Here is a 25351-nt window from a genome sequence, read left to right as displayed (position 1 = left end):
TATCAGTGCTAGTTTCTTTATCTTTCATAACAGTTTCCCTAAAATCATTTGTGGAATTTTCATCAGACGGGGGACCCATGTTACTATTTATAGAATTTTCTTCAAAAGGAGGCTGTGACTGCATTGTGCTCAGTGAGGGTGTACGAGAACGTGAAGTTTGAAACTCGGAACTCACCAAGGGTCGACTGGGGGAACCAACCTTTGAACCAGGTTTTATATCATTAAGTTTGGTGGCCTTCTCTTTCGGCCCCTCCAGGGTTGTAAGCAGTCTTTTGTGTATAATGTCAAGTTCATGTCGCAATCTGTTGGACTGCTCCTCTAATGGACCCGTTTTCTTTTTCTCATCAAAATATCGTTTCTTCCACAAATCTCGGGCTGAAAGTAGATCAGAATAGCATGACATGTTGAGTTAAACGGGTTCCTTGTGTGTGGCGAGCAATTTAATTTTAGTAAATTATTCATGATGGTTTTCATCCAGTTTCCTTTTTTGTCAATGTATTTGAAAGTGACAAGATCTAAATAATGTCTGAGCATCAATAAGTTCAGGAATCCAGGCATTTTCTCCAGGTTTATTTACACTCATCAAAGAGAAACTTTGCAAACAGGTATTTTAGCATAATGAAAAATTATTCAGTCTAATGAAAAATTAATTAGTTTTGACTTATATAAATTTAGTGCTTTCGTGACAATACTGTAAACAAGTAAAACTTTTCAACTTCATAAACATGACAGAGATATTTCCTTTCTACAAGTTTTCAATTTGGACAGTAGAAACATACCACCAACCAACTGTTTCTAAATCAAATACAAGATTCTTATGTTCCATTATAACTTGCCACTTACAGCAATGAAGGACCTGCGATGATTAAGTCATTTTATCTAAGACTTTCAGATGATTAACTCTGAATGAATATTAAAGCACTTTGTCAAATATGTAGTCACCTGCTATGCTCTATACTATTTACAATTGAACATTGGCACGTAGAAATCGGTCTTATCATTATGTTTGAAAATGTCAGTTTCTAGCACCTTGTCATAAAATAAAAATTATGTTTACATAAAAAGAACGGTATTTAACCTCTAATGCATTTTTTAACTTCTTAACATCATCACCTGAATGTAAGAACTCATTATCTGCTTCTATTCCTATATGCAGTAATTGAGTTATTGCACTAGGGTAAAGATATGTCACCTATCACAGGGCACCGCCATTCTATTTTCAGCCAGATAAACTATGACGTCATATTTGGGTGTGTCATATTTACATGTCTGCTTGTTGGTGTTCATTTTAGATCTACCATTCACCAAACATCATTGGAAAACAAATTCAATTTTGTTCCAGCATGAGAAACCAGGATATCAAACTGTGACATTAAAGACATCTTAAAAAATATAACACTATTTCTAAAATTTTCAAATGATTGAAACATAATGTTACTTGTAGTGGCAAGTAAGACTATAATGTGGTTACCATGATTTCTTCTGTTTTGTGTCTTGGTCTGCATCAGTTTTGCCTGTTTAACAAGCTCCTCCCGTTGCCTCTCGGCGGCCCGGCGAGCCTCGCGCGCATCCTCCAACTCCCGCAGCAGCTCCTCCTCTACAACACACAAACACACAGACATGGTCAGTATTTGAAGGGAGTCAAGTGGACCCTACATGCACACTGCATGGTCGCCTTCATTATGGTCCAAGGTTGGTCTGGAGCCACCATTGTCTTCTGGAAACAATGCTGAAAACAGGGAGAACTGTCTTGTATATCTGCCAGTTGTCACCATCTACTGAGCATAGTTTGAACATACTTTTTAAGGTATACTTTTTTCAAATTATACTTTTCAGGGCTTTCTTAACCATACAGATATGCCAAGGAAATTGGTATAAATCATTAAGTATGGTTAATATCTTTGAAGCAAACATATTTTTGGGGTATTTATGAATGATTGCTAGGAAAGGATAAAAGAATTAACCATTCAGAAGCATCATTTTTTTCTAGCTTTGGGGCTCATCAAAATGAAATAAAATCTAGATTAACTTGTCAGGCAGTGTAATTAGGATTGACATTCAAAAAGATTGCCGCAAATGTTTCAGGTAGACTTTAAGACTTTGTGCATTATCTCAGCACTAGGATGGTGACAAAAGGCGCAATCTGTTACTGTAGCGGATGTAACCCAATACAGCATCATTATAGACATAGGATATATCTTGTGTCACCTTGATACCATATTGTACCAGCTGAAAGTGGAAATCAATTATAATAATCACACACTTCTCAATTAATCATGCTTCATTTGGTGTTGGTTTAACAGTGCAAAAATCAAACTGGAAACCACTTCATGCCTCTGTTCAGTTTGCAGACATCACTGTCACACATATTTTGCGCAGCACTTACCTCGCTTTGATTCTTTTGAAATATTATTCTTGACAAGTTTATATTGAAAAGTCCATAATAGGCCTAGGGTTACATTTAATTGGTTTTACTAAATTTCTCAGGTAAACATGAAACACACGTGGGAATCTAACATATGGCTTAAATTTCAGACGAATGAATAATTAATAACATCTAACATTCAGTTTACATGTACTAATGCGTGTCTTCTACGTGTGTATCATTAAATTTGGATCTCAATAACAATTGCGGTGTTGAGATGTCTCCGAGAAATATTAATTGAAAAGGCAACTGTCAAATCAATAGCGATCAAATATTTCATTAAATATTTTTACAGCTTAGTTACTGTTGAGCAGTATCAGAATTTGTTATAAATATTTTTTTATTCTCTAACTATCCTGAGTTCGCAGAGATAATAGATTAGTTGCCAGAAATTCAAACCAAATAAAAACTCCCATACAAGGTTACCAAGCAAAAGTGCACCCATACCTTACCTTAGCTACTAATGGAACGTTTTGAAAGCTGAAAAACTTTACTTCAGGACGAAGTTATTAATTTTCCACTCGTATAATGACAACGATTTGTTGACACTTGGTAAAAACAAAGTTTAAAGTAGGAGAGTATTTCTTCTAGGATACATGAAAACATTTGAAATATAAATCAGGTACAAGTTTAATGCAACGGGATACATAGAAGTCTATGTATGCATAACACTCCAAGTGTTAAAAGGAAGAAACGTCTCTGATATATATATATATTGAGAAGATTTATTCTAAATTACAACAATAAAATCTAGGGGATAATAATGGATATTACACGAGATCTTAGAGGATAAAATCCTATTGTAGATATTGCAAGCAGAAGTAAAAAATACACAAAGATAAGAGAACGCTATTTCTCATATACCACACAGATAATATCATAAAGTCATAATAAATCCTTATTAAAGTCAGAACGTCGCCTTCCAAAACCAGGCTTGATAGCAGCCATGGGAAATGGAAGCCGACATTATCACACACTTACAGCCATGAAAATAACTTACCATCTATACCGACCCTCTAGAAAGAACTTACCATCCCTACACAGCCACTAAAACAACTTACCATCACTTTTTCTTAACAGATTTGTTACCTTCCAGGAGTGTTACATACTTTGTTTTTTGCGTCGTGTTTTTGCTGAAGCGGTATCTCTGTCGGGCGATGAGAGGCGAAGTGGCGGTGGGGATGGGTAGCGTGTCATGTCCTGGAATTCAACGAGGTGTCTTAAACATACAGTATAGAATTATGTTTCTGATTGAATTTATATATTATAGAATTATGTTTCTGAATGAATTTATATATTATACAAATATGTTTCTGAATGAATCATTCTTGATTTTATACTTCAGGTTATTGTAAAAGTGTGAATGATAATGGAACTGATATATCAACAATGTTTACTTAAAAAAACATTATCTTTTGTGTATTGTTTCAGGATTGTTTTGAACTGAATTAACCAATAAAACAAACTTGCACATGAAATAATTAAATGCGAAAGCCAGCCACTTATTGTGTAAATAAAAGCGGGCTTAAAAGGTGCAATTAATGGAAGGCGTATTAAAAAGTTCTTATAAAAATCGAAGATTATATGTTAAAGTAAACATTCCTTCATTTGTTCTATTTGCTTGTTATGAGAAAACTATAAGTTTTAATACTTGAAATAAAAATGGAAACAAAATCAATATCTTTTAGAATACCCAATGGTTTGTCCTTTTTTTCCACACTTATAAAGCATGTCTGGTGCACATTTAGTTTTTTTTTTTTTAATATTGTATATTTATGACCATGTTTTAAGTGTCCCATGCTTAACTCCTACTTTGATATTAAATTTGAACAGAGAAACAATTTATTCAATTCAGAATGAAGGCCAGCAGACAATGGGTCAATTGTTCAGATCTTTGCTTAAGTTAAACAAATGTGATTCACAACATTATTGTTAACTTTCAAACGTGAAATATTTGATGATGCTCACATAAGTGTATCCATAAAACGTTCAAGGCAGCAATCACTTGAGAGTTAACAAGTATGATTTTAACAAAGTTGTTAACTTTAACAATACTCTGAACAATTGGTCCAATGACTGTTGATGAGTTCCCCCTACCTCGTCAGAGTTAGTTTTCATGAGTTGTGCCTGCTCTGCAATCTTCTCCTGGTCGTGCTCTCGTCGTCGTCGTTCCTCGTCATCATCATCCTCCCTGTCGTCGGCCTCTCGAGCTCGTCTCTGTCCTTCCTGCTGCCGCTCCCACTCTGAAATGTCTCCGTTTTCTGGGTTGCCGTGGGAACGGTCAGTACGGTTCCCATCATCATGTTCGGGAGATGGTGCACGGAACCGGTCATTTGCAGCGTTAACTTCAGCTTTCCGACTGATATGCAAAATGGTGTGGATTTATTGATGTGAGGTACAAATAAAGGTAAGCCAGTCATAACAGAAGTAAGAAACCATTAACTAATGCATAGTCACAAAACAAAGAAGTAAAATTGCAGTTGCTATGGAAAATATTTTTCTGATTTTGAATAAAATCATTGTAAATAAAACTTTGCTTGTTTGAAGAATGCTGTTCGCTAACACTAAAAAAGAGAAGTTATGTATTTAAAATAAAATAGATCAGATAGCAAGTTGACGCAAAAATCTCTGATGTATTAAATATTTAATATCAGAAGCAAATTCAATTCCCATAAAGTCGTGCAAAATCATATTAATGTCATTTTATGACATTTTAAACACAATCATTTGGCTATTTAATGTTTCACAAATCTTAATTCAATTTTTCATTTATAAGGCTGTTTAGCCCAGGTATAGAAATGAAATTGCGCAATAAACACTACGAGCAAAACTGCAGTTATAATTTTCAGATAAATTAAATGGTTACGAAAGGAAATGAATTTTTGATTGTGAAATTATGCATTTTAGAAAAGAAACAAAATTGCCAATAAACGAAATTGGATTTCTAAATGAACATGTGGTTGAGAGTAATTGGTAATAACAAAATCAAGCAATTCTCCAGGATGGTCATGCACCTTTTAGAATAAGTCCAAAGACTTTATTTTCACCCACTTAACCGGAATGAACAATGCATGCCAATAAAACGTAAAATTGGATACAAATAATATTGATACAAGTAATTGGAATATCTTATATGGCCACGTTCTCTAGTTACAGCGTAACAACAAAAGAGAATTAAAGAGTGTACAGTGGGGTTTAGTTTGGCAAAAAGAGAGAACAAATAGGAGGCATTTTCACTAACTAGCAAACTTGGCAGACTATTATGTTAAGATTTATTTTTAATTTCAAAGAATAACACATTCGGGCAGTCTAAAACTAAGAATTCAATGAAGTGCCTCCTGCTCAAAAAGTCATTTCAACATGGGGAATTTGGAATTCATAAAAACCAAAGAAAATAAAAGAAGCAGTGAATGAGGAAGGGGAAAGAGGGAGAAAATATATGGACAGGTTAATGATACAGATGTCATGAAAATACACTTCTATAAAAATAGTAATAATTCAACACATCTGCTGTAGGTGCCCAATGTGTGCCACTTTGTAAATAGATTTTGCAAATTTCATCATTTTTTTTTAGAACAGGCCAGAATTGTATATGAACTCTGTAGGGCACTGCAGCAAATTCTATAAAACAGGTATGTTCTTTTAATTGGTCGAAAGTAGCTGCAATGTTTATTGATTGGTCCAAATTCAACAAAACTTACTATTAACCAAACAAAGACTTACAATTTTCAAACAGGCCAGAAGATAACCTGTGGACAACTTATCTAAGACTTAAACAATTGGCTGCTGGATGACTTTTCAAATCAATCTCATGAGTGATTACTTAGATAAAGTATGTGCCTGATAGTAAACTTAATCAAATTATCTGAATCTGGAATTGGCCAAACTTATAATATGCATCAAGTAAGAGTTGTAAAACCTGGTTGATTTGACAATGGTCCAGGTAAAGGCACTGTCATGGAGATAATAACTTAAAATGTATGGTAATGGCTAGCATCATTCTCTAACCAAACAAGGACCATGAATTTCACTTGCTACCCCTCGGGATGCTGTTTTAAAGCAATCCCTGGACTGTTGGATTATGTATACATTCATTCCATTCAGAAGTGTGGCTTGCAAACAAAACTTTAATCTTGAGCAGCAATGACCTTTCAGAAGGCCAACTGTGATAGCCTTTTTCTTCAAATAAGACAGCTAGTGAAAGAAATGATAGCGTCATTGAACCAGGAAAACAACAGAAATAATCTCAAGAAAGAGAAAGAACCCGATAAGATTGAAAATGAGGATAGCTGGGTCTGGCTTGGGAAATAGCATGTCTAAAATGAAGGTGAAGGATGTCCTTGTCTTTTCTTATAATCATTTCATAAAATAAGAAATGAGAATTTGTATAGATATTGTATTGTAATCCGAATTATTTCGGAATCCTGCACAAAAATGTTTTGAATTATTATCCATAACCCAAATAAGTATGATCACAATGTAAATGTTTCAATCCTATAGAAACAGAGATATAAGTGCAGTTATGTCATTCATTTCCATTTAGACAGTGAGTTATACCTTCATCACCAAGCACAATAATTATTGACTCTTCAATCTTCCTCAACCTTCATATTTCAGAACATCTCAAAGAAGCATTTGAATGTCTTAACATATGACTTTAAATAACATGATTTATTATTTACTGTGATCAAAATTAGCACAGGTCAGGAAGCTCTGCACTTAAAAAATATTTGATTGGATTGCTCAAAATTTAAATAACCAGGATTACAAAAACTTCTGAGCCAATATCACCAAGATACTGAAGACTAATATCAACTCATTTCTCAATGTAAGAGCATTTATAAAGATTCAAAATCTTGTATATTTTCTCATAGAATGTGGTGATAATTTTTTTGCCAATATTCTAAAGAACAATAATTCTAGCATAAAACATGTATAAAATGTATTTGTTCAAAAGCAATGAGTTGTGTACTGAATTACACTTTTTAGCTGTAGAATATATTTTCTTTGAAAAAGTTTGTTATGAAAGTTTGAAATCAACATATTTTATTCAAAAAGGGTCAATTGAGTTGATATTGAGTCTGAGATTTGACTTACTGGTAAGTTTTTTTTTGTGATATTGGAGCCAGGTTTTCTTGTGTAATAGTCCTTATCTGAGGTCTCTTTTTCTTTAAATTTTGATATAATTTATGATACTGTTTACATTTTTACAATATTTTAAATGTTCTTTCCAAATGCTTCTTTAGGTCAACAGGTAATTTACCATTCAGGAGAAGAAATACAACAAAAAATACTACAGATAGCAAACAAGACAGAAACTTACCGATCAAGTGGCTCATTATCCCTGTACGTTTCTGGAGAAAACCCTGCAATACCCGAGTCTGCATCAGGTTTTTGGTGACTAACACCTTTATGGTGTCTACCGGCCTTATCACTGTCTGCGTTAGCAGGGGGTGTGGCACTAAGGGGTGGGAGGTAATCCTCGTGGGCCGTATCGGCCCCCCTGGGGTCAGCCCCCTCATGACGTCGTGGGGAGCCAGCCAGGTGCTGGGGGCGATCTGAATGGGGGGCAGAATTAAACTGTGCATCACTAACTCTAAGGTCTCTAGGGGGACGAGCTACATTTACACCTGTAGTCGAATTTACTGGAGGATTTCTGTCAGAATTATTATGATCATAGTCAGATTTTGTTGCTTTATATTCATGTTTACCATTTATATCAGTTCTTTGCACTGCATTATCATTAACACCATATCTTTGATTTGCATTAAAATGTTGGCCTACATTCTCTTTGTTTTGAACAGCTCCTTCTTGGTTACTATAGTTTCTGTTGCTAGGCTCAGTATTTTGATTATCACCATAAGGCTTACGATGTGTGCCATTTTTAACCACTTGATGTGAGTCACTATTATTGCCGCGGTAAATGCCATTTTCATTCCCTATGTGCTCATCATGATCATGTTTTCTTTCATGAAAATGATTAAGATGTTCACCATGATTCTTAAATTGTTTGTCAGCATGGTAATCAATTTGCATACTATCCCGCACTGAGCGTGGAGTGGGTGGGGTATGTATGACCTTGGGTGTGGCCTTGGGCCCACGGCTTTCAGAGTCTCGTTCAGAGTAGGGCGTTATTTGTGGAAGTGTAGGGTAATACCCGTGCGTCCCTGCACCATTTGCAGTGTGGCTATATTTGGCATTCTGGACTGTGTCATCACCTGTGTAAACAAGTAGGAAATAGCCTCTCAGACACTGAATTTTCAGAGTATTGATGTATTAAATTAGAGTTTTTTAAGGAAATATTTGCATGCATTGTCTAGGGATGAGATGAACTGTATGAAAACATGCTGTCATCCAACAAGCAAAAGATATGGAATTTATGTGTGAATAATGGGTCAAAATAAGGAGGTTTGATTAAAAGTTAATAAAAAATATGGATGGGATGAGGAGAACACCATAACAAACAAACAACAAACAGGCAGTGAGGATAAAGTTTGCAGGTGACTGTACACAGCTCTTTGTTTTCCAAACAGCTAGAGCAAAAATGAAAATACTTGGTAAGAATTCTGAATAAAAGACGTCTTCAAGCTAAGACTGTAGCACCCACACAAGAAGATTGGCAAACCACACACAAGTAAGAAAGATTACATATAATTTATTAGGGCCCCCGGGACATCAGGTTTATATGTATTCTAAACATGACAAATGAAGATGGTGATAATGAAGATGATGATGATGATGATGATGATGATGATGATGATGATGTTGATGATGATGATGATGATGATGTTGATGATGATGATGATGATGATGATGATGATGATGATGATGATGATGATGATGATGATGATGATGATGATGATGATGATGATGATGTTGAGGAGGAGGAGGAGGAGGAGGAGGAGGAGGAGGAAGAGGAAATCATTTATCAAGAAAATAACAACCGTTATATATACATATATTATATATGATGATAATGATATTGAATACGGCAGTGATTATACAGAAGGATGACGTTAATGGTGAACAGAAAGATGGTGATTGTGATGACCAAGATAGTGATGACTGGGATGAAGAAAATGATGATGGCAAAGATGGTGACACCTGTATTGAAGAGCAAAATGATGATCAAGATAGTGATGACTGGGATGAAGAAAAAATAGATCTGATGCTGTTATTAAAGATATGGAAGACATCATGGATATACACTTAGGGTAAGGTAATGAAGCTGGTGTCAGATGTGTTCTGTAAGGTAATGAAGCTGGTGTCAGTTGTGTTCTGTAAGGTAATGAAGCTGGTGTCAGATGTGTTCTGTAAGGTAATGAAGCTGGTGTCAGTTGTGTTCTGTAAGGTAATGAAGCTGGTGTCAGGTGTGTTCAGTACGGTAATGAAGCTGGTGTCAGATGTGTTCTGTAAGGTAATGAAGCTGGTGTCAGGTGTGTTCAATACGGTAATGAAGCTGGTGTCAGATGCATTCTGTAAGGTAATGAAGCTGGTGTCAGATGTGTTCTGTAAGGTAATGAAGCTGGTGTCAGTTGTGTTCTGTAAGGTAATGAAGCTGGTGTCAGGTGTGTTCAGTACGGTAATGAAGCTGGTGTCAGATGCGTTCTGTAAGGTAATGAAGCTGGTGTCAGTTGTGTTCAGTACGGTAATGAAGCTGGTGTCAGATGTGTTCTGTAAGGTAATGAAGCTGGTGTCAGATGTGTTCAGTACAGTAATGAAGCTGGTGTCAGATGTGTTCTGTAAGGTAATGAAGCTGGTGTCAGATGCGTTCTGTAAGGTAATGAAGCTGGTGTCAGATGTGTTCTGTAAGGTAATGAAGCTGGTGTCAGTTGTGTTCTGTAAGGTGATGAAGCTGGTGTCAGATGTGTTCTGTAAGGTGATGAAGCTGGTGTCAGATGTGTTCTGTAAGGCTGGTGTCAGATGCGTTCTGTAAGGTGATGAAGCTGGTGTCAGATGTGTTCTGTAAGGTGATGAAGCTGGTGTCAGATGTGTTCTGTAAGGCTGGTGTCAGATGCGTTCTGTAAGGTAATGAAGCTGGTGTCAGATGTGTTCTGTAAGGTAATGAAGCTGGTGTCAGATGCGTTCTGTAAGGTGATGAAGCTGGTGTCAGATGTTGTATGTAAGGTGATGAAGCTGGTGTCAGATGCATTCTGTAAGGTAATGAAGCTGGTGTCAGATGTGTTCTGTAAGGTAATGAAGCTGGTGTCAGATGTGTTCTGTAAGGTAATGAAGCTGGTGTCAGATGTGTTCTGTAAGGTAATGAAGCTGGTGTCAGATGTGTTCTGTAAGGTAATGAAGCTGGTGTCAGTTGTGTTCTGTAAGGTAATGAAGCTGGTGTCAGATGCGTTCTGTTTGGTGATGAAGCTGGTGTCAGATGCGTTCTGTTAGGTAATGAAGCTGTTGTCAGTTCTGTAGTTATCTAAATGTCTTGCATGGTGTCTGTGTATGCCAAATGTTGTTTACCTTTTATAAAAAGTCCATCCACGTTTCTGCCAGAATCTCTTTTGATAAAAAGCCGTGAGTTAATGCGCAATATGTGATCAACCTGAATTTCTTCAAGTAAGCCATCAAAAAGCTACATTTTTTGTGAAAGTTAGTTACTTTAGATTACACACACGGATATACTGGGGTTAAGTTTCCAGTGAAATTACAGATAGGTGACCTAAGATCTCTCCAGTTTCCATTTCTACTCTGAAAACCTGTGGCTATTTTCTACTGTATACAGTCCAGTGCCAAATGTTAGCTACACATCAAATGGATTTGCTAGTACATGGTGTGAGTTAAATTAGTTGTCTATAGCCATAAATAAAATATTCCCTTTTATGAATAAGTTCAAAAGAAAGTTGACAAATGTACTAGTTAGTTGCCATTTCCCAAAACAATATAATCTAGCAAAGAAAACCCTCGCAACAACCAATTTAGTACCAAGTGAACAAATTTTATTGAAACCTCCACACATGTATTTTTCAATAGCAAATAAATACTGAAAAAGCAAACATTATAATGATAATCAAATCTACAAAATTATTTGCAAATCTCACCAAGTTATGGGGAGGGGACTGTTGGGTGAAAAACCAAATAACATTTATACAATTTTTTCATTGGTCTAAAATCTACGAGGTATAGAGCTTCTCTGCGTAATTAAGCCACAAGCACGATAACTGAGTAACGTTTCAATCAACACCATTCAGCCATTCCGGGAACACTCAAATGTCAATATAGATCTGGGTATTTCCATGCTTAAATACGCTTGTCACACCATGCCATGCCATGAGGCTGATAATGGAACTTCCTTTTAATGGCAGAATAAATTGCTCTCCATGGCATAGTGTGGCAAGCAATTGTTCGCATCATGCATTCATTCTGGAACAAAATTCTACCAAAGTAAAAATGCAATATAGTATAATTATCATATAATCATATCATATCATCTTTAAAAAAAGTTATATATAGTCTACTCAAAATTCTTAATCCTCAAAAGGAACAACACCAAAGTATATGTAAAGTGTAGAATGTGTGCTTAGATTTTAAATGCAAATAAATGGAATATTGAATAATTTACATAATACTTTAGTACTTATAGATTATGCAAAACTGCAAAAAATCAACCAAACAAGCACAAGTACACTGCAAATAGCAAGAGTGCATGCATAGAAACAAGCTCATTTATTTTCTCATTTAAAACATAATCATCAAACATTTAACAAGGTATATTTTTTTCATTCTTAACAAAATAAAATATGATGACATTTTATTCATGATTTCATTTAGTAACAAGAATGATCAAGCTTTCAAAACCAATTAAACATGTAACTTAATGGTCAGGTAAGTCAGTAAATGGATGTTTTCATCTTTAATAGACTTAAATATATCTAAGCCAGTATTTGGGACATATTGCAAGACACAATGCATTACTTGAAGTGTAATAGAAACATGCTGTTGTATGGCTAACAGGACTTGAGGGTCACAGACACATGCTGTTGTATGACTAACATGACTTGAGGGTAACAGACACATGCTGTTGTATGGCTAACATGACTTGAGGGTAACAGACACATGCTGTTGTATGGCTAACAGGACTTGAGGGTAACAGACACATGCTGTTGTATGGCTAACATGACTTGAGGGTAACATACACATGCTGTTGTATGGCTAACATGACTTGAGGGTAACAGACACATGCTGTTGTATGGCTTATAGGACTTGAGGGTAACAGACACATGCTGTTGTATGGCTAACATGACTTGAGGGTAACAGACACATGCTGTTGTATGGCTAACATGACTTGAGGGTAACAGACACATGCTGTTGTATGGCTTATAGGACTTGAGGGCAACAGACACATGCTGTTGTATGGCTAACTGATCCACTTTAATTGACACTTTCTGGACATTTTGTCTTTGAAACATAGAAGAGCTGAAAATAACATGCTTCTATACATTAAACTTTCAATAACTAGAAGGCATTTTTTATCTGCAAATTCTGGAACCTTTAAAGTGTTATCATTTAATCAATATATAATGTCACTATTTGTTTGTAGTAATATTAAGATCAGAGAAGTAGGATTTTCCAAAGTATTATTTATTCCCAGCGAATTAAAGTTATGCAATCAGACTATGGAACATTTAACTGGAGTGGCAATTGAGGTCCCTGTGGCAAACTGTTTGATATGGGATCTACTGTGAAGAGGATCAGTAAACATCGGCCTTTCGCCGTGGCCCAAAAATGTAAATGAATAAACTTAGTAAACACACATATCAATTGTAAATATACACAAGCTCTTGTCAATGAATGGTTTTGATCATTTTAACATAAAGCTTTATAATGTGCCAAAATTGTCCTGATTACTTTGACTATTGAGGTTCATGTGAATCCATATCATCCAATGAAAAACTTCATTCTCAACTTAAATTTGTAAAGTACATACATTATTATTAAATACATAAATAAAATGGCATCATCAATAGATTTTGTAAAGTATGAATAATTATCATGTAATAGTTATAGTGTTTATTGTTGGTCTACTTAATGACTTATGGTTTAAAAGATCAAAAATAAATGCTTACTTTCTTAGTGTTCAGCAGGAAATGCCCAACGAATGCCTTTCTATTAACAAGTGTGCATTGGCAAGTTTCTAAATAGCTCCCTTATTTAAATCAATAAATAACTGAATTAAAACTTTACAGTTGTTTCTTTGCTACAAAATGGAAATTTGGAAGTTTTTTTTTACCAGTTGTATAAAAAGTTAATGAATTTTTGGTTGTCCCAGCTCTTCTAAACGATAAAATGTGAATCTGTCAACCAATGGTGGAGGCTAGGATCCTGAACACTAAGAACTGTTTATGATATCTGACCAACGTACCTATTGTTATTATATTGCTTCATATCATTATACAGTTTAAACTAGCAGTAAAAACTACAACATTGAACGTGAAGAATGCATGCAGAAATGTGGTCATAAACTAACAGATATATCATTTAGAAAAGCAATATATAAATAACTAAAGAAGTATTAAGTATAATTTGATTACTTACTACTTATATGATTGTAATGATTATTGCGTCCTTATAATAAAATTAGAAAATAGACAATTTTGAATATCGTACATGACATACATGCTGAGACAAACCAAAATCTGTACAAGGTGACACTCATTCAGCGAATATGGTAGAATTATAACATCAATGTTATAATTCCTAATACCTAGCGACACATTTCGGCGCCATACTTTCAGACCAATCAATACATTATAATCAGTTCAACTCAATAGGTATAATTTTATGCACATTTTTCTACTTCATTTGGTTAAATGACGTTTACCCCAAATCCAGGAGTCAAGCTTACACGAGGGTTTGATCACCAATCTATGATCTTATCTTCAATCAGTCATCTTCCATGATCATTTACAGCGATAAAAATATTAATTTACGACTACCTTGCACCTATTTTGGCTTTGTTTCAACTTAAAAATGCATGATCAATACAAGAAAATATAGTGACAAGAGAAATATATATACAGAGAGATAAAAAAAAATCTAGCCATAAAATAGATGATAAAAAGAAATTCCAGTAGCTTAGAAACACTGAGATTCTTACCCAAGACAAAATCATTTGTATCAAATCAGCAATATTTATACCCACTCACTTTTGTTTGACTGGAAGTCATAATCGTACGATGTTCGTGTCTGGGGTCTTGTTGACCCCTCGCTGCTTGCTGCGATTGCTTGCTGTACCTCCGGTGTCGCCTCTAATAAATACAGTTCTGGTGCATAGGCCTGGAACACAAGGCCAGATGAACTTAATAAGCTACGCCTAACTTCTGCTTAATAGGTTAAAAGTAACAAGAAATAAATAATATCTTTAAAAAAGATAAACAGCGATCAATCTGTAAACAAAGTCATGCTGAGTGTATGAGAAAGCAGAATGAACTTAACATGTGCATATTGTTTTATCTTTTTAAAATATTGAATATGTTTGAAGTATTGCTGAGGTTGAAATATTCCAAAAGTTTTTCGTTCAGCAGAAGTAAATTTTCAAAACAGGAAAACGATTTAATCGTTGTTAATAATATCATGGACCTATAAACAGGTCGGTGATAATATAAACAATCGGTAATTTTGTTGGGGACAAAACAGTTATATGCTGTTTACGATTGTAACTACTCGGCCTTCTGTGGCCAATTTCATTAGACGCCGCCCTAAGTTTTCATATTTGAACGAACAGGCATTACAACCATTACAGAATAAGTGCTAGTTCCTGAACTGGTTTGGTTTTACCAAAGTTATATTTAGGGAGGACAATCTCAGAGCGAGGCAGACTATATTAAATCAGATTCATCCCTCAAGGCGATTATTGGTCGATATCTTCGCTTTGTTTACAAATAAGAACACAGGATTTAAAGTTATTCGATTTTGTTTCGGAAAAAAAAAAAAGCTTTTGTTTTGATTTTTTTTTTCTGAAAATGGGGAACATCAGGCTAATATGGCGAAGAATAAACAGGGTTCTTGTGTTCTATCAATACTTTTCCAAAGTCTTCTGATTAGAAGCCTACGTCACATAACTGAAGATTACTTAGATTACGAGAGGCTCGCAAGGGGTTATAAAGTCTCTATTGGCGATAAATAAATGGAAACATATCCTGTTTTAAAAGATAATTTAATACTTTGCACTTAAAAATAACATTTCATGTGTAATTTCACAGAAAGTGATTGCTTAAAGATAGCAATTAGAAGTCAATATTTACAAAATTTCATTCAAAACTTCATCTTATTGTAGACTCGCCAACTTAACTATAAACCAATCAAAAGGGTTCATTTCCTTTATTTCTTCTACATTTTTTATTAAACACAACATTTGATTGGTCATAATCTATAAGTCATTTGTCTTAACATCTAGGTAAAAACTGAGGTTAAACAGCTTTCCCTGAAGAAATACATAACATTTAACATTACAAAGCAAAGATAGCCCACAATGTAAAATAATTCCAGGAGAGAATGTGAAGGCTCTGCTCACCTGAGGGGGAAGAAAGTGTTTCACTTTCAGTGTGTTCTCCTGTCTTGACTTCAACTGAAACATACACAATACAATAACTTTAAAGCTTCTGCAGTCATAACACATAGCTTATAGGATAATAAATGACAAAAGTTTAATAATAAATAACAATATACAATTATAATGATGCACTTTTGTCTAAAACATATAAAATAAACGTTTAAATTTGAAACACAGCTCGATTTGAAACTCGAATTTTCAATAAAAAAGAAGCAATGTTTTATTTCCGATATCATACCTTATAATTAATTAAATTTTTTTTAATACAAAGACTGTTAAGTTTTATCTGTTATATGTGTTACAAAATAAAGCAAAATGAAAGAATATTCAAAACACCAAAGGAAAATATTTCAGTCACAAGACAATTTTGAACTATTGACCAGTAATATAGCAAAAATCATTGCCCGGTGATTTACATTGGAAGTCATGTAATAAAACATTTTACAATACCTGATGTACATTTCAGTGCCATATATATATATATATAATGGGAGAGGGTGGTATTAAAATAATGGACAATCACCTGTGAACCCCAAAGTTTAAATTTCAGTATTTTATGAGCCCTATATAGTCAGGAATTCATTAAAGTATATGGCACACCAAAGGCTATAAGGGAAAGTATGTTCCAATAACTATTAAAAGACCAAATGAATGGTCCAATAGACGTTTTATTCTTTTACTAACAGCACTAAAGTACTAGTGGTTTTAAATTTCATTAAGTTCATGGCCCCCATTATTTTTCACTGCCCATCACAGAGAGAGTGTTTTGACATGGTTTAATAAAAACCTTAAAATATATTAAACATTCCTGGACTGGTGTTAAAATAAAGTATGTTTAATAATATGTAATATAGATAGAGCTTCATATTTAAAAAAACTTAAAGATAAATAAATGTTCAAAGCTTAACATCTTTGATTGAATATTTAAAAGCCTTTTAAATGGTATGTAAAAATCATAACAGGTATTGTAAAGCCCTCTTGAATTTAATATTTGGTGGCTAAACGGAATTATGGGTTTGTTAAAGCATCAGAATCTAATCTTTTAAAGGCACTGGTAAACAATGGTCTGATAATGTCTTTACCGTATCAGATTATTAGGAATCCATGTAAACATGTTTAACTGATTAAATCAGACATACCCATTAAGCATTGGCAAAACATTTACTTCAAAATAGGCTAAATAGGCTAGTTTATAACTGTGTGCATAATACAAAACGAACTTCTATTATTGAACATTAAGTTTAAGCCCCAAAAGTTCCTGATATTAAACTTAATATCAAGCCCCAACAGATCCTGATATTACACTTAAGATCAAGCCCCAACAGTTCCTGATATTACACTTAAGATCAAGCCCCAACAGTTCCTGATATTACACTTAAGATCAAGCCCCAACAGTTCCTGATATTACACTTAAGATCAAGCCCCAACAGATCCTGATATTACACTTAAGATCAAGCTCCAACACTTCCTGATATTACACTAAAAATCAAGCCCCAACACTTCCTGATAATACACTTAAGATCAAGCCCCAACACTTCCTGATATTACACTTAATTTCAAGCCCCAAGAGTTCCTGATATTACACTTAAGAACAAGCCCCAACACTTCCTGATCTTACACTAAAGATCAAGCCCAAAATGTTCCTGATATTACACTTAAGATCAAGCCCCAAGAGTTCCTGATATTACACTTAAGATCAAGCCCCAACAGATCCTGATATTACACTTAAGATCAAGCCCCAACAGATCCTGATATTACACTTAAGACCAAGCCCCAACAACAGTTCTTGTTGATATTATACAAATGGTTGAGCACAGACTGTTCTCAATATAACACTTAACGTCAAGGTCATCAATATTACGCTTCAGGACAGACCAAACAGTTCTCAATATTACACATAAGTTCAAGCCCCAACAGTTCTCAATAGTACACATCAGTGCAAGCCCCAACAGTTCTAAATATTACACTTAGGGACAGACCAAACATTACTTATATATTTACATGATTTGTTGTTACATTTTATTTCCATTTTATTTACATATGTAAAGAAATGTGTGATACCAGTGTGTTGTATTATATCTCGCACACATCCCAAGGAAATAAATAAAATTAGAAAAACAGTGCCAGTTGGTTTTTCTTCAACATAAAAGACATCCTTTGACATGCACCTTGTAGGATAGAAACTTTGTATGTACTTTTAGCATTTAAGATATTTTTTCCTGCAAACGTATTATTAAATTACTGTTCTCCTTAATATTTTCAATGTGAACTGAATTTCATTAAATCTGACATAATGGCAACAATCATAAACAGAAGGTTGAATAGGAAAGCAAACACAAATATGCAATCGCTCGCCAAAGCTTGAAGCCAATATATACAATAAAAGCCATAACAAGAAACAGCTCACAACTGAGTGTGGAAATCGCAGTCACTTTTAACATAAAATAAGAAAGAACTATAAACTTTAAAACAGCAATAAAAATGATCTTAAATGTCTGAGTAGTCCATTGCTTACTTCATTACATTTCAGTTGTATTTGCTTTGATCTGTGAAGAGTTACATATTACAAAACAGAAGTCACCCGGCACGTCTGCGTAATCCCGCCATGTCATAAAAGGCTACCCATGTCCTATGTTGGATCCATTAAGTTTCAACAATAAGATCAATATGGCCTTGTTGCCTTTTTTCACAAATCCTGATCAGATACAAGGGTGGCAGGATTGTAAACAAGCAACAACATTCTCGCTAGGATACTGATCGACACACCGGTAGTCTGCTTCAAAGACTGCCAGGTACATTCATTTTCTTGAAAAATTTAATAAAGGATGTTCCAGGAAAAAGTCAGTATGGACATGCAATCTTCTTTCTTCATCGACTTGTTTTACATCTAGCTACTGCTTGCTGCTTGAAATTCCTCTGTTGGCTGGCACAATTCACAGCAATTGTTCACAGTTTACAAGCTTCACTGAGCTTGCTGACGGCTTAAAAGAGAGGAACTCAGATTTTTTTTTTAACTCATTTGATATCACAGAGCGTGATGCCTTCACATGCAGACCATGATGCCTTCACATGCAAATGTTACTTGGAGATTATATAGCCATTAGTATCTTAAAATGAAAGCATTTTTAATTAGGTCTAACTAATTTATCTTTACAGAAAAAATAGCTGCTTTTCTTGATAGAACCCCATCATGTCTATAATGATGACAAAATGCTAAACCCAGTGAGGTCTTGTAGCTAAATATACATTAAACTAATTGCAAAAGAAAGTTTAATGTTAATTTAAGACATTCATATGGCACCAAAAAAACTGATTGTTGTCACGATACATTGAAGTGGGATTAATTTTTACTAAAGATCTAAAACATACCTACAGTCATATCATCGTTACACCTATATTGTGACAAAACATGCCTGCAATCTTATCTTGCCTACTTTCGAGCCGATATTTTGTGAATAATCATTTCCCCCAGCCAAACCAGCTGTTGAAGTATGTCCCCTACAATCTTTGAGAGGTTTCGATAGATTAGTTTGAAAATCAGGACACCCTAATCAACGTTTTCAAGTCATATTTCACTTAAAATACATTCAAAGTTATTACAAAAAAAAAATGAGGAAAAGTATTTCATATTGAAACTCAAACTAAAAAAATCCTCAGACCAGGAACTAACTGGTGAATTTGTTGACTCCATACCAGTTTTAATAAATAACATTAGATACACTTTCTCTATCATGTGGTACTGTTTAAATTTGAGTCAAAGTAAACATTCAAATCTCTACAATTTGCACAAGAAGTAAGATGAGAAGGCAAGTCCTATGTATGATCCCACCTGCAGTCTGCTCACTTCATGCCTGAACGCTTTCCCTCCACTTACTTCTTCCTCCTCTGCCTTCTTGATTGCCTCCACCTTTTCCTTGTGTTTGAACACCACGACCTCTACAAACTTGATGAGTTTGTCCCGTGAGAACTGCGCCGGTGGGGGACGTGGTTTCCGCTTCACCAGCGTTGTCGGTTTACGATGCTTCACATACTCGGACTTCGGCTCTTTCAGTTTCATCGCGTTTCTCTATTATTTGTTTTAATCTACTTACTTACTTGCCTTTTACATTTAATGTCCAAAAATCAAAACATATTAAAGTAGGCAAAGAACTTAACTTGAAAAATACATCATTGAACACTTAACTTGAAGAATACATCATTGAACGACAGAACATGGTTTAAATGTTGAAATGAAGGAACTGTGCAATTCAAACATAATTTTGTTATTAAATACATTTCAAACAATAGATTGAAATAAAATATCTCTGGTACAGACATTCTTCTTTACAAACCATGGTTTTAAAACAATCGTTATAATAGAGTACGTCAAATCTTTACAGAGATGAAATTTAAGATATTTAATTAATTATTCAATTATCATAGTCATTAATCAGGGCATGATAGTCATCTATACCTGACATGATGCTTGATTGGAATAATCACATGCAATTATGCCATAGGGCCAGCACGTGGTGTAAACATTTCAAACTAAATGTGAAGGTCCAAATAGACAAAGGTTTGTGCAACTGCCATGTACCATGTAAAGGCCTTTTTGGCCACGGAGATCTTCCAAGACATTAGATCTTTGTGGTCTATGATACAACTAGCATTAGCAAAAATTTTCAAGATTTAACCAAAGAAAGAGTGTTTGAAATTCAACATCTGACGCCACAGTGTCAACACAAGGAGGTGACAGTACCAGATATGGGGACCACATATAGCCATGAATGCTTCAAATACAGGCACCTGACATTCAACATCTGACACCACAGTGTCAGCACAGGGAGGTCAGTACCAGATATGGTGACCACATATAGCCATGAATGGTCAAATACAGGCACCTGGCATTCAACATCTGACACCACAGTGTCAGCACAAGGAGGTCAGTACCAGATATGGGGACCACATATAGCCATGAATGGTCAAATACAGGCACCTGGCATTCAACATCTGACACCACATTGCCTGCACAAGGAGGTCAGTACCAGATATGGGGACCACATATAGCCATGAATGGTCAATACAGGCACCTGACATTCAACATCTGACACCACATTGCCTGCACAAGGAGGTCAGTACCAGATATGGGGACCACATATAGCCATGAATGGTCAAATACAGGCACCTGGCATTCAACATCTGACACCACATTGTCAGCACAAGGAGGTCAGTACCAGATATGGGGACCACATATAGCCATGAATGGTCAAATACAGGCACCTGGCATTCAACATCTGACACCACAGTGTCAGCACAAGGAGGTCAGTACCAGATATGGGGACCACATATAGCCATGAATGGTCAATACAGGCACCTGACATTCAACATCTGACACCACATTGTCAGCACACGGAGGTCAGTACCAGATATGGGGACCACATATAGCCATGAATGGTCAATACAGGCACCTGGCATTCAACATCTGACACCACAGTGTCAGCACAAGGAGGTCAGTACCAGATATGGGGACCACATATAGCCATGAATGGTCAATACAGGCACCTGGCATTCAACATCTGACACCACATTGTCAGCACAGGGAGGTCAGTACCAGATATGGGGACCACATATAGCCATGAATGGTCAAATACAGGCACCTGGCATTCAACATCTGACACCACATTGCCTGCACAAGGAGGTCAGTACCAGATATGGGGACCACATATAGCCATGAATGGTCAAATACAGGCACCTGGCATTCAACATCTGACACCACAGTGTCAGCACAAGGAGGTCAGTACCAGATATGGGGACCACATATAGCCATGAATGGTCAATACAGGCACCTGGCATTCAACATCTGACACCACAGTGTCAGCACAAGGAGGTCAGTACCAGATATGGGGACCACATATAGCCATGAATGGTCAAATACAGGCACCTGACATTCAACATCTGACACCACATTGTCAGCACAGGGAGGTCAGTACCAGATATGGGGACCACATATAGCCATGAATGGTCAAATACAGGCACCTGGCATTCAACATCTGACACCACATTGTCAGCACAAGGAGGTCAGTACCAGATATGGGGACCACATATAGCCATGAACGGTCAAATATAGGCACCTGGACAGAATCATGCTCAAGAAGGTTTTATTCAGTGTTTTTTTTAATTTGGGGCTGAAATCTAAAATTCAATGCTAAACATTGACTATGATTCAGAGTAATAAAAGACTGAAGATTTTCAGGAAACAGCTCACCAGCATCAATTTTAGCACAAGCATGTTTTGTATAACAATTGTTGACAGTACTGAGGACTTACATGGTATTAGACTTGTGGAATTATAGATTCTTATGTTATAAATTGTTTGTTCCAATTGTTGAAGAAACTAGTTGAATAGCAGTCAGATAACAAGTTACATAATACACTGCATGTCTGTCATTCATGTCCAATTTGGCTCGGGCCACTGTTTGAATACAGAACAATGGTAGAAAAACACTGGCAGAACAGCGCTCTATTTGCATAAAGGAAATCCATCACAAGCTATTTGCTTTTATAAAGACATATTAAGCCCAGGGTTACAGTAATAATAGGTTCAGGAAATATTAGCCCAAAAGGTCCATACCATTTGTGTAGCTCATGTTTCCAAAAGAGTTGGAATAATCAAGCTTGCATTAAGCTTTTAAATTAACTTGAAAACTGTTCAAATATGAAGCAGTGACCCACTGAGACAGTTTTGTAAGAACATATATAGTAGGAATTTACTTGCAAGTGGTTTTCAATGAACTTTAAAGAACTAAATTAAAAGCTGTACATGTAGCTAGGGCACATGTTTAAGAAGAAAAGTCTAGAAATAAAATACCAGCAATGCCAGCAATTAACAGATTTAATTGGCATTATAAAATACCAGCAATACTAATCAAAAGGTCTTGGCAAAATAAAAAACCAGCACTGCCCGCCATACCAATCAACAGGTCTTGGCATTATAATACCAGCATTGCCCGCCATACCAATCAACAGGTCTTGGCATTATAAAATACCAGCATTGCCCGCCATACCAATCAACAGGTCTTGGCATTATAATACCAGCATTGCCCGCCATACCAATCAACAGGTCTTGGCATTATAATACCAGCATTGCCCGCCATACCAATCAACAGGTCTTGGCATTATAATACCAGCATTGCCTGCCATACCAATCAACAGGTCTTGGCATTATAATACCAGCATTGCCTGCCATACCAATCAACAGGTCTTGGCATTATAATACCAGCATTGCCTGCCATACCAATCAACAGGTCTTGGCATTATAAAATACCAGCATTGCCCGCCATACCAATCAACAGGTCTTGGCATTATAAAATACCAGCATTGCCCGCCATACCAATCAACAGGTCTTGGCATTATAATACCAGCATTGCCTGCCATACCAATCAACAGGTCTTGGCATTATAAAATACCAGCAATACTAATCAAAAGGTCTAATGGCATTACAAAATACCAGCACTGTCTCCTATACCAATCAACAGGTCTTGGCATTATAAAATACCAGCAATACTAATCAAAAGGTCTTGGCATTATAATACCAGCATTGCCCGCCATACAAATCAACAGGTCTTGGCATTATAAAATACCAGCAATACTAATCAAAAGGTCTAATGGCATTACAAAATACCAGCACTGTCTCCTATACCAATCAACAGGTCTTGGCATTATAAAATACCAGCAATTCCAATCAAAAGATTTTGGCATTATAAAATACCAGCAATACCAATCAAAAGATTTTGGCATTATAAAATACCAGCAATTCCAATCAAAAGATTTTGGCATTACAAAATACCAGCAATTCCAGTCAACAGGTATTCAGTGGCATTATTTAGTTACATTTCATGGACAAAAACTACCAGAGAACTCTACTGCATTAATGCACTATTTGTGCAGTGACAGCATTGCAGAAATAATCATGTCTTATGAAGGTTGAATTTAAACTAGTCCGTTACAAATCACATTTAAATGATTTAATATTGCTCCGATAAAAGAAAAGAAAATTTCAAGGCTATAATTAGAACGACTTGAATAACTGGGCCATGAACAGATTGTAAAACACTTCCACGCCATGGTTTTGGTGACAAAAACTAACATCTTGATAATTTATGCTTTGGTTGATGCTATAAATTTTACTTTTTGCACAAACCAAGGAGGAAAGGCAAACATTCAAAATTTAAGTAGAGCAGTGTTGTCTACTACAGAAGTAGTTCTTGAGCATTCTATCTGGTATATTATGTTTTTATCACCTAATAAGGATTCCACATGTACTTTTGGTTTCCCAATTCCATGAAATGAAATATTAATTAATAGCTTTCCAGACTCCTATGGGAAATCAACTGTTTTCTGACACCCACAAAACTTGGCTATAAATGCTACTGGGCTCTGACATCATTGTGAAAAGAACAGTACCTATGGGCTTCTACGCATTGTTTTTATAAGAACCAAACAGTTTTATGCATTTTGCAAAAAAAAATCTGCGGCAGAATGGTATAAGCATCTTTCCAGTATAAGATCATGTATATCCACCCTGGACAGGTCTTTAGCCCAGCTGGGAAACATTGCACACAAGGTCAGGGCATGAACCATGTATAAAAGTAAAATGAAATTGATCAAACAAGGACAACAGTGAAATAGAACTGATATCCATTCTTATGTAATGTGAATTCAGTAAGTAAAAGACATACCCTTGTGAGAGATCTGCCGACACTTTTGAGAAAGACGTATTCCCGCGGGATGAGTTCGTGGCCGAGCTGCTGCTCTATCTCATCTCGTAACGTGTACACCTTCGACTCTGGGTGAACCCTGTATACAGAACGAGAAAAAAAGTTAATTAAAAGTTTGGCTGAATATGATAATTCCTTATAATAACTTCTGATTTTGAATTTTCTACTTTTGTTATGGTTTTGCCCTGAAAATAAGAAGATTTGACATTATGAAAATATGCTTAAAGTGGCATGGAGTAAGTACAAAATAATTATGCTACATATTTCGCCCCACCACATGGCATATTCGACCGCCACATGGCACATTTTTATATTGTCATGAAACTGAATAAATCAGCCACCTTGATATAAAAAAGTTACCATAATAGAAATAAAATTTGAATGAGTGTACATCTTAGAAAAGGTCTTAAGGTGATGAACTTTGTGGCTCAGAACTGTGTTACTGTTTGTAAGTCCATTGCACTAATCTACGACGGCAGACTTGTAACGCTGTTGATTGTTTAAGCATTTAATCACTTCAAAAACATAAAAATAATCAGATTAAAACAAGCCTATAAAAAAATTGTGGCGTAAAAGACCAAGTGAGGAGGATTACAGAAGTCAATAAATAAAATA

The 25351-nt window shown here is 35.6% G+C and overlaps 1 protein-coding gene across 5 annotated transcripts in view; it reads right to left on the bottom strand.

Moving 5' to 3' along the window:
- Window positions 1-25351, bottom strand: part of LOC128213328 (spermatogenesis-associated protein 1-like) — a 48173-nt gene that overhangs the window by 7878 nt on the left and 14944 nt on the right. Inside the window, exons 3-11 of one of the 5 annotated variants that reach the window (XM_052918934.1) lie at window positions 24698-24815; window positions 15942-15995; window positions 14575-14704; window positions 13964-13993; window positions 7749-7983; window positions 4523-4784; window positions 3535-3625; window positions 1472-1597; window positions 176-375 (exon numbers count right to left, since the gene is read on the bottom strand). In XM_052918934.1, the coding sequence (XP_052774894.1) occupies window positions 176-375; window positions 1472-1597; window positions 3535-3625; window positions 4523-4784; window positions 7749-7983; window positions 13964-13993; window positions 14575-14704; window positions 15942-15995; window positions 24698-24815 (1246 nt within the window). The remainder of the gene's footprint in view (window positions 1-175; window positions 376-1471; window positions 1598-3534; window positions 3626-4522; window positions 4785-7748; window positions 7984-13963; window positions 13994-14574; window positions 14705-15941; window positions 15996-24697; window positions 24816-25351) is intronic. The other 4 variants (XM_052918936.1, XM_052918938.1, XM_052918937.1 and 1 more) reach the window with 4 other exon arrangements.

This window comes from Mya arenaria, chromosome 13 (genome assembly GCF_026914265.1).
Source record: "Mya arenaria isolate MELC-2E11 chromosome 13, ASM2691426v1".
NCBI lineage: Eukaryota > Metazoa > Mollusca > Bivalvia > Myida > Myidae > Mya > Mya arenaria.
Note: the sequence above shows the minus strand (reverse complement) of the source record. Positions and strands in the feature narration are given on the sequence as shown.